The following is a 20,823-nucleotide window of genomic DNA, read 5'->3' on the forward strand; positions in this document are numbered from 1 at the left end:
TTTAATCCCAGCACTTGGGAGGCAGAGGTATAAGGATCACCATGAGTTCAAGGCCACCCTGAGACTACAGAGTGAATTCCAGGTCAGCCTGAGCTAGAGTGAAACCCTACCTCAACCACTCCCTAAAAAAAAAAAAAAAAAAAAAAAAAAAAAAAAAAAAAAAAAAAAAAAAGAAAAGAAAGAAAAAGAAAGTAAAAGAGAGATAATGAACACATGAACCATTGAAGTTATAGGGGAAATGGAAACACTACAGAAGGGAGATTTGATAGTTCATGGAGACCACTTCAATGGGAATGTTAGAGAAAATAATGAGAACTTTGTTGTTTCCAATTCAATTAGTCTGCTGCCATAGGAAATTAAGGAAAAGATTTTTTTTGAAAGTACAGTGGTCACTTTTGATTTTAAGAACCATGGAATGAAAGTGAGTTATTAACAGCTGTATTACAATATCGAACATGTTGTAGATACTAACTTTAATCTTAGAGATGTCAGAGCTCCTATTATCGAATTATCATTTCTCTTATTACAGAGAACCTATAGCTGAGACAAGATAACTGGCAGAATGCAGGTTGAGAAGAAAGCAGAGGATGGAAACCAAGAAAGGTCATCAAGCAAGGAACAGGTTGCCATATGTGATACATGTGAAGTGCTTCTGCCTCCTGCTTTCCCTTTGTATGTCTGCTCCTTTCCTGGACTTACTTTGTTCAAAACAAAAGCAATACATAGCAAGCTCAGAGAGGTAACAACCTGATTCAGTAAATGTAAACTGATAAGCTATATGGCTGATGGATTATACTGTCTTAGTTTATTTTGGCTGGTTTTCAGAAAGAAACTCATCATTTATAAGCTAAAATTCAAAATTTGCATTGCCACATGGGTCATTTGGGACACAACAGGGCCTCCTTCTGGGTAGTGATTTCCATTCATCATATTGAGCAACCAGAAAGGACTGTAGAGACAGAATAACTCAGAGCCTAAATGTTGACAATCATCCTGTAATTGTTTATATTTCCAACTTCCTAAATGATAAGCCTCAAATAATACCTTATTGAACAGATGAAGATGTTGAGTTCACCATCACTGAGTCACATCTTATTTAGGAGGAAGTTGAGTGTAGTAGCAAATGTGAAAATATACAGACTTAAATCCTGGATCCAGTGACCTATGGCAGGAGTGTGTGATCATGCATAATCAGTTAATTCCTCTATGCTTCAGTGTTCTCCTTTATAGAATGGATGAAAGGACCTCCCTCAACATTCCATGAGGATAAGTAATAAGTGTAATGTTCTGAGAACACCTCATATAGTAAGTCCTACATGTCTTTGACAAATAAAAATAAAACAAATGCAGTACTGTTTGAACAAAAACTATTCTAAAGTTTCAAATACTATTTTATTGCATACATGTGTATTTGATCCTCTCCCTCCACCTCGTTTTAGACAGGGTCTTTTTGCCAATTGGAAGACCAGACCAGCTGCCTGTGAGCTTCAGGTTCCCCTGACTTTACCTCCTATTGCCTCAGATACATTAGGATTACAGATACACATACCATAGTGTGTTCAGCTTTACATGTGTGTTGAGGATTTGAACTCTGGTCAGCAGCCTTGCAAAGCAAGTGCCTTTAATCACTGAGCCATCTCCCTAAACCCTATTTTATTTCATTTATTTTATACAGAGTCTTCATATATAGCCCAAAATGTCTTGCAACTCACAATCCTCTGAATGCTGAGATTATAGTACCACCATACCCAGCTCAAACACTAATTTTAAATAACCCAAAAAGAAACATTGGCCAGGCGTGGTGGCACACGCCTTTAATCCCAGCACTCAGGAAGCAGAGGTAGGAAGAGTGCTGTGAGTTCGAGGCCACCCTGAGACGCCATAGTGAATTCCAGGTCAGCCTGGGCTAGAGACACTACCTTGAAAAAAAAATATTGAACTACTCCAGTCAAACCATATGAAATATTTATTTCTCTTTTCCCTCTACCTCTTCACTTTTTACAAGTAAAATTCAACTTATAGGTGAATACAACTGACCAATATCACAGAGTTGTATTTGTATCCTTGGCATATCTTAAGGTGAAGGGCAGTTCAGCAATTTCTATATGGATTCAAAATATACTCCTGAACCCTTTAAAACTAAACTTAGCTTCTCATGTCTTGCTCCTGCCAAAAATCATCATACCATCAGCTTCAATAGCTGCTTCTTAAAAAGCGGTATTTCAGAATCAAATTACTGGAAAAGGTCTAAACAGACCACAAACATGTCTGCTAACATTAGAAGGGGGAACCTTGTTTGCTCTCAGGCTAAAATTTGTACTTTATTATTCTCAATGGTCCCATCCAGGAAACAATCCAAATATCCATCATCAGGTGAATGGATAAATAAGTTATGATACAACCATTCCATGGCACACTGCTCAGCAATAAAAAGGCATGCACTATTAATACAGGCATTAACTGGGATGGATCTTAAAATAATTATGCTGAGTACAAGAAGTCAAACAAAAAGTATAAACATAATATAACTCTTTTTATTGACACTCTAGAAATTTATAATTATATGATCAAAAAAAAAAAAAAACCCCAAAACAGGGCTGGAGGGCTGGCTTAGTGGTTAAGGCATTTGCCTGAAAGGCCAAAGGACCCAGGTTCAAATTCCCAGGACCCACATTAGCCAGATGCACAAGGGGGCACACGCGTCTGGAGTTCGTTTGCAGTGGCTGGTGGCCCTGGTGCGCCCATTCTCTCACTTCCTCTTTCTCTGTCAAATAAATAAATGAAATATATTTTAAAAAAAAAACCAAACAGGTCATTGTGCAGAGAGGAAAGCACCATGTTTTAGGGATACTAGGACACTTTAGATGTGTCCTGTATCTGGACTGTGGTAGTGGCTAAACTAATGTATTCATTTTCCTGAAGTCATCAAATTGTACACTTGAAATGGGTAATCATTAATGTGTGATACTTCAATGGAAAAATAATTCTGTTGTCTGTAACTACCATTTATGTCAATGATGTTACTCAAACAGAATGCTTTAATTGTGAAACTTGTCATCTACCTGAGTTACCTGTCATATGTCTGTGAAGTTTGGAATATATTAAATTTAAGATACTGACACAATATTACTACTAAACAATGTTAAAAATGTGGTATCAAATTCATAGAGATGTTATACATTTAGAAATTATCTTCTACTCCTTTTATTCCTTCTCCCTTCATTCCTCCTTTTTTTCTACTTTTCTTCTTTACTTAAATTTGAGCATATATTAGCTATAACCCTAGGAACTAAAAATTTTCTTTTAAAGTAAAATAAAATCGGCTAAAGAGATGGGTTAACAGTTATGGCACATACCTGTGAAGCCTAAGGACCAGGTTCAATTCCCTAGGACCCATGTAAGCCATATGCATAAGATGATACATATGTCTGGAGTTCTTTGGTAGTAGCTGGTGGCCCTGGAATGCCTATTCTCTCTATCTGCCTCTCACTCTCTCTCTCTAATAAGTAAATTAAATAAGAAGAAAAGAAAATATAAAGCTTTCACTATAGAAAAGGAGGAAATGAAAAATCTTAGTCAATGCATACCTTTAGGGTTGGGAGGTTAAAAAGGTAACAAGTGGAGATGGAAGGGGAAGAGATGTTGCTGAGAAAGGCAGAAGAAAACAATCTATCATCTCATGATGGAAACAGAGGACAGGGAAAACCAGTCTTACTGTAAAACACAGAGGTAGTCTTTGCAAATAAAGCATAGGCCTAGAAGTAAAAGGATCTGAAGGAACCACCTAGTCCAAACCACTCACTTACTGGAACCTAAATATAATCTCTGCCTTTCCATCTCTCCTATGGGTAGGATTAACAGCACAGTCCAGATCTGGAATGTTAGTCCATGGAAGAAGCTGTTCCTACTAGCTAAAAATGCTAGAAACAAACCGTATTTTATCACATTAAATGAAAATCATGCACACTTGGCTAAAAAGAGCAATTTTTGTGTTCTACCTAGTTATTTAAGTGAACACACAGTGCCCGTCCTTCTCTTTTATTCTTCCCCATTCTATTTCTTTGACAGTGACCACCTACTTCATAGGAGCCAGTAGATCCTGTACATCCACCTAAAAGGGTGTTCTCCCCATACTTAGTGCTTTCAAGAAAGGAGAAGAGAAATTTCTTTATGTAAGGTCCTCAATGAGCAGACCCTCTCTAACTTTGCCTTGGAGTCTGTTCTGAAGTCAGAACCAACAACCTCTGCTTACTACCATTTGTTTATGTTGTACAAAATTAGGGTCTTCTGCCCAAAGATGACAAAATTGCCCTGGATCTCCCAGATTCCTCCTAATAACAAGGTATTCATTGTCAGTGTTTCATAAGCAACCTCTAAAGGATTCTGAGAAACAGGGGCTACCTAGGGAGCTCACAGGTGATATGACACTTCTGCTTCAAATTAGCCTCCAATCCTTGTGTCCATCTTCTGGCATAGCTGGGGTTTCTTTGTACTCCATTACAACATTGGCTTTTACTGAACATGACTTTCTCAGAAAACAAAGCCAGGGAAGCTTCAATCCATGAAGCCCTCAAAAGCAAGCCACATGCAGCTTCAATCTATTAAAGACACAATACATATCTGGAGGTAGGCTATCACACTGCAGAATTGGAAGATATTTCCTGGAGAATCATGAGCAGGTTTAGAAATGGCCAGTCTAGGGGCTAGGGTAGCTCAGATGGTAAAGTGCATGCTGTATGCAAGAATGAGGTCCTGATTTCAATCTTCAGAAACCATTTAAAACATGACAGGTGGGTGGGAGTGTAATTGAGTTCCCAGCACTGGGAAGGTGGAGACAAGGCTTGTTGGCCAGAAGACCAAGCCTATTCAATGAGCTCCAAGCCAATGACCCAGCTTGTCTCAAAAAATGTGGGTAGTATTCCTAAGGAAGTACAGCCAAGGCTCTATATGCACACACACCAGAACATACATGTGCACTTGTACATGCACAGACACACTCACAAAGTGTCAGTTCATGTCTTAAGCACTGACTACTTCTCATCAGATTTAGCATGAGAAGGACTCAAAAGTACATGTAACCCTCAACTCCTCTCTATATAGCTATTACTGCCCCAAACTGGCATGTTCTTCTGTATTCTACAGGTTTAGCACATTTGAGAGAATGTTAAACATGACAATGCTGTTTGTAATAATAAGAAGCCTACATGAATGCAATATCGCACAGCCTGCCTTCAATAACCAACTCCAGACCAAGGTTCAATCCATTATCACCAAAACCTAAGTCATCGTCTGATTTGAATTTCTTTCTACTTTTGCTATTTTTTGTGAATATGAGCAAGATGAAATAGACAAAATCAGTAAGAGGAATTATTTCCTATAAGGGCTAAAAATTATTTTATAATATACAGAAGGGACAAATAAGTCAAAATTGAAAGCCCTCCTGTCACTTTCTCTCTGGTACCAGATGGAATGGGATGCTTGCATGTGATGAGCTCAGGCACACAGAGAATGTGGCTTTCAAATATAGACCTTCTCAAAGGGCAATGGTAGACTCATGTTTAGCACAGCCTCTGACATACTCAGGATGAGCCAAAGCTATCAAATGGCAGCAGCCACTCTTGAGTGACATTTACTTTCTGCAGTGGCATTGTTTTCTGCTGGGGGGCTTTCACTTCAGTCCTGGGGTTAAGCAAAATACACATGTGGTGGAATGTTTCTGTAGCTCTGCAGAAAGAAATCTGCAATTTTTCAACCAAGTGCACCTGTAGTATCAAGGGTTCCTGTGGCAAGTTCAACTATGATTACAGTAAGTCCATAAAGCATGTTTTTCAAATCCTCAAACCTCTGTCAACACATAACTAGATGAAAGAAAATACACTTGAGCAGAAACTGGAGCAAGAAAAGAATATGACAGGAAACCTATGAATGAGAAACCTATCTGGTCTTTACTACTAACACCTTTCAAGCACTGTCCCTCCTACCAAGTATTTACCTCTGCGCAGCCACAGTTGCAGCAGCATCCAGAGCGAAATGTCTCATCACATTCTCCTCCAAATATTTTTGCTCCCACTTTGTCATATCAGCTTCCAGGGCCAGAATCCTCTCCTCCTTCTCCCGAAGGAGCTCCATCAGTGCAGCTGCGTTGTATTCTGAAACATTGGTGGGCTGAGAGGTGCCCTGGCGCTGTTGGGGGACATAAAAAAAAACCCTTAAGATTAGCAAAAGAGGATGGTGATAGTGTCCAAATCCCATTTGAAGAACCTCTAATTTATCTGTCTATCAAACCATGTATCATCTATCTATCTATTTATTTATTTATTTATTATTTTTAATTTCTTAAGACCATCTAAGTTTGCAGCAGAAGGTGGCCTCAAACTCATGAATGATCTGCTTCAGCCTCCCTCCCACCACCAATGTGAAGAACCACTATTTTGTTTTTGTGGTGCCCTGGATTGAACCTAGTGGGGTCACGCATGCTATGCAAGTACTCTACCACTGAGCCACATCTCTAGCCTCCATGCTATTTAGATTGTTCTTTTTTCAGTGTTGTGAATGCTATCAAAGTGCCCTGCCACTAAGCTAATCTTTGGTGCAGCTTCTGCTGTGGATATAGACTCAAGAAGAAAGAGCAATTCAAATATCCTCCTGAGCTCATAGGACTTAGGCTTGGCCTCCTTTGATAAAGAAAAAGGTTTACTGTATCAAACTGTCATGCCACTCAGGAGGTGGATCAATGGTGTCAAAATTTCACTCCCTGCCTACCAACAAGGTAATCAAAGTTGATGGGAATTTTTTTTAAAGATTTTATTTTTATTTATTTATTTGTTAGAGACAGAGAGAAGCGGGAAGAGAAAGAGAGAGAGAATGGGCACACCAGGGCCTTTAGCCGCTGCAAAGAAACTCCAGATACATGTACCACCATGTGCATCTGGCTAACATGGTACCTGGAGAATGGAACTGGGGTACTTAGGCTTCACAGGCATCTACAAAGCCATCTCTCCAGCCCATGATGAGAATTTTTTAAACCTAAAATTGGGTTACTAACTTGCCCCTGATTTCTGTACTCTTTGGATTTTAGTCTCTTTAGTTAGCTTCACAACATTTTCAGCTCTTGATTCAGTCTCTGCCAAAGAAGTTGTATAGCCACAGACTTTTAAAGGCACTTGCAGCTGGGCATGGTGACACACACATGAAATTCCAGCACTTGATAGGTGTAAAGGAAATCAGGAGTCTAGGGCCAACCTCAGCTATACAAGAAGTTGGAGGTGAGCCTGCCTGGCCATCTGAGACCATGACCCCCCCAAATATACATATATGAAGAGAAAGACCACTTCCAATTATAGGACTTCTTTTATTTATTTATTTTACAAAATATTTTATTTATTTATATGCAAGGAGAAAAAGAGATAAAATGGGTATGCCAGGTACTCTAGCCACTGAAAATGGACTCCAGATGTATATACCACTTTGTGCATTGGACTTTACATGGGTAATGGGAAATTGAACCTGGGTCCTTTGCTTTTCAGGCAAGCGCCTTAACCACGGAGCCATTTCCCCAGCCCCAATTCTAGGACTTCTAGGAGACTATACTTGTATAGCAGCTTCATCTCTTTGAGAGTCTATTGTTGTGGTTCATGTACAAAAAGTTAAAAATCCCAAGTATTAAGAATTTTGTTGGTATAAGAAACGAAGAACGGGCTGCAGAGATGGCTGGGTGGTTAAGGCATTTGCCTGTGAATCTACAGGACCCAGGTTTGGTGTCCAGGACCCACATAAGCCAGATGCACAAGATGTCACATGCATCTGGAGTTCATTTACTTTAAGTGGTTGAAGTCCCAGGTGTGCCCATTGTCTCTCTTTCTCTCTGCCTCTTCCCCCGCCCTCTCTCTCAAATAAATACAATAAATTAATAAAATTTTCCAAAATTAAATATAGATGCTAAGAAAGTAAGTAGGCTTTATATTTACATTGGGGAGGCAGGCTATTGAAAGATGAGGGGTAACAAAATCTGAAAAGATGAGCATTTGTTTTTTGTGGTCATGCCAAACACCAAGGAATAATCTCATTTCCTTCCTTCTTCCTTTTTCCCTTTCTTTCTTCCCTTTTTTTTCCTTCTTCATTCCATTCCTCCCTCTTTCCTTCCTTTCTCTCCTTCCTCCTCTTCCTCCTCCTTGTCTCCTTTCCTAACTTCCTATCCTCCATACTTGTTATGTGGTTATTTCCTCCACCTGAAACATTCCCTTTTTTAAAAAAAATTTATTTATTTATTTGAGAGCGACAGACACAGAGAGAAAAACAGATAGAGGGAGAGAGAGAGAATGGGCGCGCCAGGGCTTCCAGCCTCTGTAAACGAACTCCAGATGCGTGCGCCCCCTTGTGCATCTGGCTAACGTGGGACCTGGGGAACCGAGCCTCGAACCGGGGTCCTTAGGCTTCACAGGCAAGCGCTTAACTGCTAAGCCATCTCTCCAGCCCCAACATTCCCTTTTGAAAGGAGGAGAGAGATTCATACTACTCAGGAAGTAAAATCTTAACCCCCTGAAACATACAATATCCACAAGACCCCCTCCCTCCTAGATTATATAAGCAGCTACAATTGCTGGGGAGAGGAGACTCTCCTAATGGCCATGCTGTCTGCCAGTTATGTAGGGACTTCTGGGGATGCAGTTTTCATGATTCATCATGCTCACTGGGGTAGGCTATTCAGCGATGCACCTGCCTTTGAGTCATCCATGTTCCTCTAAGTAATCCCTCAGTCATACTCCTATAAGTAATCCTAATAAACTCACTGGTCCATTAAGATAGATGGGGTTGGAATCATTTCTTTGCTCTGTTGTCAGTGTCCTGTCTGGGAATAACAGATGTTTGTTCACTTCTCCCAGGAAAAGCCACGCAACAGTACCTGCTGGATCCTAAGTGATTCCAATTCTCTCTCCAGTCGTGTCCGGAGTCGGTGCTCCAGCTGCTCTCGCTTTTCACATGCTGCCTGGAGCTGCACGAGGGCCTGCTGCATCTTCTCCACCTTATCTACATATACTTGCTTCTTTTTCAGCTAAAAATTCAGTTTGGGAGATTTGCAAATGGAAGGAAGAGCAACAAGGTCAGTTATGTAGTTCTTAAATACAGCCTTGTGTTTATATTTCTTCCTGCCCCACAGTCTAACTCCATAAAATAAGAAAGAATAGTGAGAAAGTCCTTTGTGATGAGTAGAGTGTTGCCTTGTATTTCTCAAACAAATGATGTGAAAATGGATACAAGGCCCTCTTGAATATTTTTTTCCTTCACCATCTCTATTTACTTTCCTCTAGATAATGCCTCTGAGCCCAAGATTTTTGGGTCTTTAATGATGGATGTCCTCACTCTGCTTTTCTTTACTCTAACCAACAATATTCTGAGGAAAGGTATGCTTTGTTTTAGTTGTCACAGTACATAAATGCTACAAGGGAAGGATGGAGGAAGGGGTAACTGGCTGAAAAGTTTAATTTGGTATGTACAGGAAGGCAATATGGTCTCCTTTCCAGGTAGGAAAGAAAGAGTAGGCAACTGCTAAAGATACAAAGAAGCCAGAAGTGTCTTTCTGAAAGATTTCCCAAGTAGATACCCAATATAATCTATGATAGCTCTCTTAAGATGTTTTTTCTACTTCTTAAAAAGGAAGGTATCATGCAAGGGTTCAAATGTCTTTATTGTCCTTGTGATCAAAACACCCCTACTTTTTCTTTATTAAAAAGCCACAAATAATTTGTGACTTTTCTATTCCATGAGCCAAAGTTGATGCCTCTGGATTATACTCACTTTGTTTTTATTCTGGGGTTTCAAAGATCTTAACGACTTAAATTTGCCAATCAAATCTAAGTGAATACCTGAGTCAAACATGATTCCTTTCCTTTACAAGCCCTTAATCCAGATACTCATGCAAAAGTAGAAGCAAATTGGAAAGCCAAATCCTAGTTCCATCACATAAGGAAAAGACCCTCAGAGAGATTTCAAGAAGATCTACATACTCTTAAAACTCAAGAAGACAAAGCCAGACATGGTGGAACATGCCTTTAATCCCAGCACTAGGGAGGCAGAGGTAGGAAGATTACTGTGAGTTCAAGGCTACCCTGAGACTACGTAGTGAATTCCAGGTCAGCCTGGGCTAGAGTGAGACTCTACCTCAAAAAACTAAAACCCAAAAGCCAAAAAATAAAACAAAAAACAACAAAAAATAACAAAAGCAGATGTGAGGCTCTCATCTGCAAGGACACACAGACACGAGAGAGAGAGAGAGAGAGAGAGAGAGAGAGAGAGAGAGAGAGAGGGAGGGAGGGAGAGAATGGTCACACCAGAGCCTCCTGCCACTGAGCTATGTCTCCAGCCCCTGATAACCTGTTTAAAACAGAAACAAATTTAAGCATACAATTGTGACGTTTTAACTAATTCTCAGACCTTGAGCTACCTAGGTAAGCAACTGCATGTTAAGAAGTTACTCGCTCTACCAACACCGGCCACAGCCATGCCAATAGGACCAATCAGACTCTCCCATTGCAGAAACGAAGTAATTCCTTCATGATAATGAATCTAACTCAAGATTTTTGTTTTATTTCTAGTTTGACAGCACTATCCTATATTGGTAGGGAAACCCACCTCATTTAGAACTTCTCACTTCAACTTAGAATTGGCTGAACTTTTATTCAGGTTGAAAAAAACCTATCTTATATTGTCCTACCAGATCTGTGGGGTATCCTTTGCCTAGGTGATAGGAAGCTACAACATTTAATTTGTTTTCTATGAGAAAAATGAAAAGAAGACCACAAAGAACCTGGAAAATGGAGCCAAGAAGTCCACATTAAGGAGAAAAGTCAGTGGAAAGACACTGTGTCTGAGACCTAGAGTGTAGAGAGAGTTCTCCCAGGCATCAGCAGTGGAGGAGCAAGTGCCCAAGAAAAGCGTGGAAATCTCAAAGACTGTCAATTGGCAATTTCTGAGCTAGAGCAAGACCCTACCTCGAAAAACAAACAAACAAACAAACAAAAAAGAACAAGAAGTCACTGGGACAGTGAAAATATCTAATAAGAACACTTAAGGGGGAAAAAAGAATTTGGTTTACTGATAAATTCTACTATTTTTATTATCAGTTCAAGCATAGATTCTGTAAATAATGATGTCAGTGTCTAAGGGAAAAAAATGAATTTTCCTGGTTGTATTATCTTCAAGAGCCAACACAGAAATCATATAGGGGATTGGATGGAATTTGAGAAGAGTATCAATTTTAAAGTTTGGGGTCTGTGGGAAAGGTATGGCCCTCCAGGTTGTATAATAAGACATGAAAACTAATTCTATGATTTTCTTGACACTTCCTTTCAATTAAGGTTTCATTCAGTCTAGCCAATAGAGGTGAATTTTAAGCGTAGATTTTTGTTTAAATCTATAAGTCTTCTTGTGATATGCTATAAAAAATGTCACAATCTCTCTCAATAAGCTTAAATCTTTCTCCCCTCACTAGGGCAATCAAATGTTCAGGTCATGGATACGTCTGTCTTCATATTTGCTAAGCTGCTGAATAATTTAAATAGCAGGAAATATTTTCTATCCTTCACCTTCTGGGTTGTATAATCTTCATGAGCTATTTAAAGTTGAATGCACTTATTTGTGAATCATGCTGAAAACCCTAAGCAGTGCATGTTAATGTAGAGAATGTTAACTGTAATTATGAAGGCTCAGAGCAATTCTACTTAAAGGCAGTTAAACATAGATTGCACACAGCTCCTGCTTTCATAACATAGTACTGCAATGTAAGCTCTGAAAACTGAGCAACAAGCAGTCCAGGGTCATGTTGATTTCTCCACGTCCTGCCTTTCTGAAAAAGGGAGACAAAATATCTCACGAAAAGCACCCTCAGAAAAAGAAGTTGCTAAGCCAACTTCTGGGAAGGAAAAAAGCATAGAGGCTCAGGGAGTTCTCTGAGTTTATTGAAGATAGGCATGCAGGTCAGACTAATTCCACAGAGCAAGCCAAAAAATAAATTCCCATTATGGTTTGCCCCTGGGATATTTTTCCACAATGTTTCAAGACCATTGTTGCTGGCATACTTCTACCTCCTTTAAAAAATAAGAAATATTATAGCCCATCCATAAACATCATGGCCACCTGGTATATGCTTAATCACTACATAAATCAGGATAGAAAAATGACAACTCTGAATCTCAGTACCAAGTGTGGGATACCATGCTATGAGTTGTTGGTGAGGGAGGCCCCTGAGTGCCCGAAAACAATATAGGCTACTGAAACTACTCTTGGATGCCTTCTCACCAGAACTAGATGGTAAGACCTTATTGCTGAAGACATCATGCTTTGGGTTACAGAACACAGAGAAATCAATCTAGAACTAAGCTTGAAACTTTCTCCCTGCTGGCAAGCTTTCAGAGAGTTGGAAGGTGCTATGCAGATTGCTAGGAGAGAAAAGTCATTGATTTGCTAAAGTCTTGATTTGATTTGAACCCCGTGTGCTCTACCACCTACCTGCCAGGCATTATGTGACCCCTGTTGCAAAAGAGGCATGGGATGGGGGTAACCAACCACTTTCTGGTTATATTTGAGGTTTGCTTCATGAAAAGAGACGAAGCCTGATGAAAAGTCTGTGTGTCTAGTGAGGTCACAGGCCTTAGTGAGGAAGCTACTACTACTGTTATGCTAAATAGCTACTTTATCAAGCTGCCTTCTAAATAGTTATCTTTATGCCAATAGATTAGTGCTGCTCTCACCTTTGGTCACAAAAGCATCTTTTTCCAGTGGATGGTGCTTTACTTCGGAGACTCATAAAACTTGCTAAAGTACTGAGAATAAACAACAAATGCAGATTCAGCCTTAAATGAACTACCTGCCTCACAGCACTACAAATTTCACAGAACATCATGGAAAAGGGTTAAAAAGAAGGTATGATATGGAGGATAGGGAAGACTGTTTTGGAATACTGACTTTCAGATATAGGCTTTGCCCTCATGACCTCACAGACATTGGGATTATCTGTATAAAATCTTCACTAAATTGGCAAGATTGGGCCCCTAAACATTCTGTCATGGATGAGACAGAGGCTCACGAGGCCTCACCTTTCCCTGAGGAGCTATTTTGCCAGTGTTTGGTTGCTAGAGGAGGGACAGAAATTTTCTGTAGCAGTGTAGCCACTGGTACTTTGCCCATGCTGTGGCAAATAACCACTTGTCAATGCTCAAGCAACCAACCCTAATTTAACTCAGTGGGTCATCAAAAACGAAAGACATCTGAGTATAAGAGGAACTAGTTGTCAAAATACAGGATATGGGGGTGAGGGCTAGAGAACTGTTTCAGCAGTTAAACACATATGCTTGCAAAGCCTGGGTTCAATTCCCCAGCACCCACGTAAATCCTGATGCACAAAGTGGTACATGTGTCTGGAGTGTATTTGGATTGGCAGGAAGTCCTGGTGTGCCCATACACTCTCTCTCTGTGAATATAAATAAATAAATAATTTTAAAAAGCAGGATATGGGAGGGGGATAAGGGAAGGTAATGGGTGAGGGCATATATGATCAAAATACATTATACACATGTATAAAATTTGTCACTAATTAATCATGCCAGGTGTGGTGGCCTTTAATACCAGCACTCAAGAGGCAGAGGTAGAAGGACTGCTGTGAGTTTAAGGACAGCTTGGGGCAACAGAGTGAGTTTAAGGTCAGCTTGGGTTAGAGTGAGATCCTAACTCAAAAGAAAAATATAATCATTAAAAAAATAGAAAGCAGCTGAAAAGATGGCTTAGCAGATAAGGCACTTTCCTGCAAAGCTTAAGGACCCAAGTTCAATTCACCGGTACCCATGTAAGCCAGATGCACAAGGTGATACATGCATCTGGAGTTCATTTGCAGTGGCTGGAGACACTGTCCTGCTCCTTCTCTCTCTCTTCTCTCTCAAATAAATAAATAAAACAGCAAAATAAAAATAGAAAGATGACTTTTGGATGCTACCAATAAAATAGCAACCAACACAGTCAACCATATTCTAAATCACATATTCTGTGCTTTGGAGGTCTTAACTATGTATAGAAAGGGACAGTGATCTCTGTGCTTGATCTCCACTACTATCCTGCATTTTACATTATTCACTTTTACCTTCATCATCATGATCCCTTCCCTGCCTCTCATCTACAAATTTGTCTTTGGTGGTGAACTCTTTAAATGTTATAATTACCAATTATAATATTAGATCCCCGCTTCACCTTCCTAGCCCATCAGAAGTGTTAGTGTGTTTTTTATCTGAAAAAGGAAGCCATATAGACAAATGATTAAGGTCATGTGTTCTCAGACTGCCTGAGTCAAATCCTTGCTCTCCCACTCAAGAACTACGCAAATTGAACCATGAAAATTATTTAAATATTATTGTGCTTCTTTTTTTAAATTTCTCCCTTGAACTTTCATTGTTCATTAATCAGTAACATGGACATGATGATAACGTGTTGTACCTCTATAAGGATAAAATGAGATAACACAGGAAGTGCATAGATAGTAGTGTGTCTGGTACAAAAAGTACTCCAAGTTATTTTTCTTTCCTTCTTTGGAAAAAAAAAAAAAGTTAATACCTAGTCAGACAGGTTCCAATCCTCTCAATTTTGAGCATTCATTCCAGATGGCCTTAATGTGGTTCTTATTCTCTCAGTGACCCTGAGAATAATACCATCATTTAACTACTATATAGTCATTATCCTCCAGAAAAATGTCAGGCCTCAAAAAGTTCAGGCAATGGAGCTAAACATATCTACACAGAACAAAGCTGTTCATTGGAGATCCAGTCAGAACAACCACTGAGTACCTACAATAATACGAAACTGTGTTAAAGTGGGCATGATCAAAAGGGTAATTCTACTTTAAGGCAAAAAAAAAAAATAGTAGTAGTAAAGACCTTTAAACAAAGAAAGAAAAGCTTGCTCTCTTTCTCATTCATATTCATGCACACATAAAAAAATTCTATTTGAGCCAGGTGTGGCACCACACACATTTAATCCCAGGAAGAGGTAGAAGGATCATCATAAATTCAAGGCCACCCTGAACTACATAGTGAGTCCCAGGTTATCCTGCCCTAAAGACCTTATCTCATAAAAAGGGAGGGGGTATAGAGAAATGGCTAAGCAGTTAAGACACTTGCCTGCCAAGCCTAAGGACCAGAGTACAATTCCCCAGAACCCACATCAAGGCAGATGCACAAAGAGGCACAAGCATCTGAAGTTTCTTTGCAGCAGCTAGAGGCTCTAGTGCATGCATTCTCTCTGTCTCTCTTCTCTCTCAATCTTCTTGCAAATAAATACTTAAAAAATGTTTAAAAATCTACTTGACAGTAAAATGAAAGTTAAAAGAACAGGTAACAATGAAGAGACCTGGGTTCTAGTTTAAAAAACATGTGGGGGGAATCCAGTAATCAACAAGCCTAAATAGCCAGCAGGAGTGGGCAGTCATGCCCACTGATTTGTGCGGTCCTGATGGCTGTCTTCTGGTCATTGTAGCAGAGTGGAATGTTTGTACTAGCAGCAGAAACCACATGGCTCACGAAATCAAAACTACTTGCTCTGGTATTTTACAGACAAAAATTTCACCTTTCCTTGGAGGTTCTCAAACTATGTTCCAGAGTCCTGGTATGTTGTGGAAGAACTTACTGGACCATTGTTATGAGTGTTATGTATGAATGTATTTATTAAGGTTCCAAATGAAACATCCTGCAAAATAAAGATTGTCACAGCTTTGTGTCTCTGGGTGTAGGCACATGCATATTCATTCTTATGTTTTTTTTTTCCTTTCCTTACAGAATGGTCTCCCCACCTTATATCATTCAATCATCTTTTTTGCTTGTTTTTATGAGAAAATATTTCTTATGTATATCCCAGGATATCCTCAAACTTGACATACTCCCTGCCTCTGCCTCCTGAGTTGCTAAGATTACAGGTGAGCATCATTGTGATTACCAGGCTAAATGACACTCAAGTTTCCCACATCAGTTTCGGTCCATAATATGCTCTCTCTTGGGGATACCTTCTCCTATGAATTTTTAAGAAATTTTTAAAAAACCTGGGCAAGGCAAATAATTTATGATGGCCCCTAGAGTTCCCTAGGGTACTTTGTGAATCTAGGAGTCCTCTTTCCTTAATCAACAGTTAGTAATATCCAAAGGGACAAAGTAAAATGGGGTCTTAAATAGGGTCCCAGCATTTTGTATAGGTATATTCTTGAAAGTAAAAATAAAGCAAAAATAAAATCATTCCCTATCTATCTGTCTGTCTATCTGTCTATCTGTCTTTCTCCTCTTTCTCTCTCTCTCTCCAAGGAATGCATGTACTTTCCATAGGATCCTAAATGATTTAGTTTTCTGTGTCTTCAGTGTTCAAGGAATGAAGGTTCACTTGAAAAATTTCCAAAACCACAGGAGTGGCTCAGTTCTTCATGTGGAAAATGAGTTTGTAGAACCGCACATCAGTCATTTTGGGTCTCTAATTGTGACCCATATGCATGAGTACCTAGATAAAGCCAAATAAATCCATCATTTCTACCTAGCTCCCTCTGGATATCCATTTAAGTTTTCTTAGTAAATGCCAACATTTAAAACCTCCTCTAGTATTTTTCCTTCTTTTGCTTTCCAGGAGTCTATGTCCTCTCAATGTGGTTCCTTAAACTATCCTTACGTTGTCTTATCTTGAGGTCCACCATCTCCAAACCTACTATGGAACTTCAAGGCTTTAGTCTGTAATAGTGTAATTTTTTGTGCTTTTGTACTCAATTGCAGTTGATTAACACTCCCATCCTGGGCATTTAGCAACTTTTTATTGTCACAGCCAGAGGAGGGAAGCTTCTAGTCAATAGAAGCCAATGATGCAGCAAAACATCCTATAATATACAAGACCACCCTCCCTTCCACCAATCACCAAAGAGCTATCCAGTCCCCAAGGTCAACAACGGCAAAGTTGAGACACCGTGCTGAACCATTCAGCACTATTGCGTGGCCCCTTCATGCCACCCTTGTAAAATTTGTACATACATACATACATACATACATACATACATATATACATATTACTTTTCATTCATTCATTTATTTGGTATTTTTGAGATAGAGTCTCACTCTAGCCCAGGCTGACCTGGAACTCACTATGTAGTCTCAAACTGGCCTCTAACTCATAGCAATCCTCCTACCTCTGCCTCCTGAGTGCTGGGATTAAAGTGTGTGCCACAACACGTGTGTATATTCATATTTTAAAATATTTTATTTATTTATTTAAGAGATGGAGAGGTTTCATTTATCAGTGTCTTGGTTTTCTACTGCCTTCAAGCTCTACTAGGTCTAGTATACAAATGATAAAATTCTGAGTCATTCTGATTATCACTTCATCTCTTATCACAAAGTGACTAAAACCTCTTAAAGAGCTCTTTTCTGAATAACCTTATCTTCCTCTAATTGTTACTTGGTTGATAGTTTCTCATCATATATACATTGTAATCAGTCATTTTGTAGTACTTTATCCATTTGTGGCTTCATTCATTCATTCAACAAATATTGACTGAATGCTTTTTTGATATACTAGGCCCTAGTCTACAGCTGAAGGCAGGAGTCATATAGTCAGAAGCAAGGCAAAGTCTCTGTTCCACTGAAAGTTATTATTACTGAACTCACTTAGGAGAAGGTCTCAGGCTAGAGAGATGGCTTAGTGATTAAGGTGCTTGCCTGTGAAGCCTAAGGACCCAGGGTTGATTCTCCAGAACTCATGTAAGCCAGACACACAAGGTGTCACACGCATCTGGAGTTTGCTTGCTATGGATAGAGGCCCTGGCATATCCATTATCTCCCTGTTTCTCTCTTTCAATCAAATAAATAATCAATTAATAAATAAAACATAAAAAAGAGAGAAAGTCTCTACCATTTTCCTTGGTGGCTCTCTTAGGTTCTAGTATCAGCTCACAGATCACTATGTTGTTGGTGACCAGTCATTATTAAATAACCAAACTGTCACATACAAAACTGAGCATGACACAGTTTAGCTAATACAAAGGAGAAACAGCCAGGCATTGTGGCACACACCTTTAATCCCAGCACTCTAGAGGCCGAGTAGGAGGATCATTGTGATTTCGAGGCTAGCTTGGGCTACAGTAAGACCCTACATTGAACACCCCCCTCCAAAAAAGGGTGGAGGCCAACAAAAAAGATACAAAAACCTTCACAAAATATGTTAATTTTCTTGACTGATTCTAAAATAAATGTGATAAACCATTCCTTTTTTGGGACAAGTTTTCAAAAGAAGAAAACCAATCCTGGTGCCATAGGCTGGGTTTACAGAATATAAGCATTTGGGAATCTAAAGCAAAAGGATCAGTTCAAGGCCAGCTTCAGCTATATAATGAGTTTGAGCCCAGCCTGGGCTACATGAGACCTAACCAAACACACACAAACCAAATAAATACAAACACACACACACACACACACACACACACAAACTGGAAGACAGACTAGCAGGAAAGTAACCTGGGGAAGAATGAGACAAATCTTCCTGAGCTCAATCAATCATATTTTTCCATTGCACTTCTATAATAATTTGAACCCGTTCCCAAGAATTTGGCAGATCCCATACCCCCTTCTGACTCAGGAAAATCTGATCCCTACAAATGAATACCACATGATGGCATCTCTTTCCTCCTTCCAACAACTGTGAATGTCTTTCAAACTTATTTTTTTAAGGATACCTATATATAAAATTACTTCTAGGACTCCTGAAACTAACTATCTCAGGCATTTGTAAGGAAATGACTTAATCCTTACCCTCCCCATTTATTCACTGGTAGACCAGGAACAGGTTATTTATCTTGGGGAATTTTTTTTTCCTGGATTGTATCACTAAGGATATTGCCTGTTTATACTTTAATTTCTCAATCTTTGAAAGAGGGTAACAACTACAAGGTTGCCAAAGAGTATAAAATATATTTGCCATGGGGTTGGAGGTACTGGAGATCAATCCCAGGCCCTAGGCATACTAGGTAAATGCTATACCACTGAGCCACATCTCTGTCTATTTGTAACTATTTTTTTAAGATTCCAAAATATAGATAGGTAGGTAGGAAACACATTATTAGTTAAATGAATACCAACATATATAAACACCCATCTGTTCAAGGATATTGAAGTTAGATAGAACCAAGCTGATTTCCTTCATTATCTCTGATTTGCCTCTTCCTTCTATTGTTTACACTACAAATATTCACTAATTCACACATGTCACATCTGAAGTGCACTGTCTTTGTTCCTTGCCTTTATACAACTAGTTCTGTGTTGCTCTAGGAACATTCAGTGATTGTAGTTTGATCTGATGTAGCCCTATCCAGAGTTCCTAGCTCCAAGTAAGGGTTAACACTGAAGCAATTTGGTAACACTAGCCTGGTATTAACAAGCTGCCTCTGCCTTTTGCCAAAAGGCTGTGGTCCACTTTTGGATATTAAAAGACTTACAAAGTAAAAAAGCCACCTCTAAAATCTTTCTACCTTAGAAATGTAGCTCAGGTTGCAAAGATGACTAAAGAAATCCACAAGGCTCATACCCTGGGAATTTAAAACAGCAAAATCAAAAGAAGACTAAGTGAAGTAGCTCAGCAGGGTTACTCCATCTCTATTTGGTTTTTCTCTTTAACATGCTGAAAGAAGCAACATCTACTATAAAGAAAATGCATTTCCATGAGTGTGAGAAGCATTTTCCTGTGATGAAATGTCCTTCAAATAAATCAGCAATTAATCAGAAGCACACTCTGCAAGATGTCTGGGTGGGTATATACTTTAATTGAACCCAATTCATCCTCTAAACACACATGTAACTTACTCTCTTAGACTTCCATCTAAATCTACAGCACATCATTACTACTGTTTAAGCTTAACCTATACCAAAAAAATTATTTGGGAGTATTAGACATGATATGTTTACCTAAGACGTCTTTTTCCCATATTGAGAAGGATGAAAGTGGCAATGCTATTTGGTGGACAGATATGGTAGCAGAAAATTATGCTTCACTAAAACAAAAAAATAATTAATTAAGCAGCAACGCATGTAGAAGGATAGTGAAATGTTAACTCTTCAGAACAATGATGAAAATTGAGTAAGAGAAAGTTATGGTTACTTCGAATAAATGGGTGAAGTAGCAACAGAACTTTGAAAAGTGCCTTAGTTACCCAAACAAGAGTGATGATGGGGAAAACACCAGCCACTGTAGTTTGGGGCAGGCTAACAGTAGGGTCCCTTCTTCCTCAGTCTGTGTTGCTTTAATTCTAGCCTAAAACCAAAGAACAAAGCTCACTGGATGTTTCTGCCAGTCCTCCCAGAGACAGCTCTACACTTTGCTGTACACTGTGCTCACTAAGCAGCCCACCCACAGTATCTTCCCTCTTTGATCTTGCCAAGGCCATTTTCCCACCATTCCCGAAACAATTACCCAAGAAATGGTTTCAACTTTGTATTTTCTAAGACAGAAACCAGCCAGAAACCTGGGTTGCCTTGAGCCTTGTGAGAGGGTATGCCAGACATCCATCGAACCTCTCCAGTAAGGTTAAATTAGAAAGGGTAGGGAGGCTTTCTATGAATGTGAGAATACCATGGATGTGGTTGCTGTAAGACAGAGAGCTCTTTTGACTTAGAGTTTAATTAGCCTCCACTTCAATAGGACGTACGTGTCCCGAAAGATAAGGCAGGAGGATGGAAACACACCATTTACCTCATCTGGCTCCCTGCTGTAGAGCATAGAAAATGGTTTCATAGATCACAGTGACTCTCCAAGAAAACAAGTTTATCCATC

The 20,823-nt window shown here is 39.3% G+C and overlaps 1 protein-coding gene across 3 annotated transcripts in view; it reads right to left on the reverse strand.

Moving 5' to 3' along the window:
- Positions 1 to 20,823, reverse strand: part of Amot (angiomotin) — a 77,915-nt gene that overhangs the window by 10,693 nt on the left and 46,399 nt on the right. For all 3 annotated transcript variants that reach the window (XM_045140108.1, XM_004659116.2, XM_045140107.1), the window contains 2 exons: positions 8,903 to 9,052; positions 5,993 to 6,183 (listed from right to left, as the gene is read on the reverse strand). In XM_045140108.1, the coding sequence (XP_044996043.1) occupies positions 5,993 to 6,183; positions 8,903 to 9,052 (341 nt within the window). The remainder of the gene's footprint in view (positions 1 to 5,992; positions 6,184 to 8,902; positions 9,053 to 20,823) is intronic.

Source organism: Jaculus jaculus, chromosome X (genome assembly GCF_020740685.1).
Source record: "Jaculus jaculus isolate mJacJac1 chromosome X, mJacJac1.mat.Y.cur, whole genome shotgun sequence".
NCBI lineage: Eukaryota > Metazoa > Chordata > Mammalia > Rodentia > Dipodidae > Jaculus > Jaculus jaculus.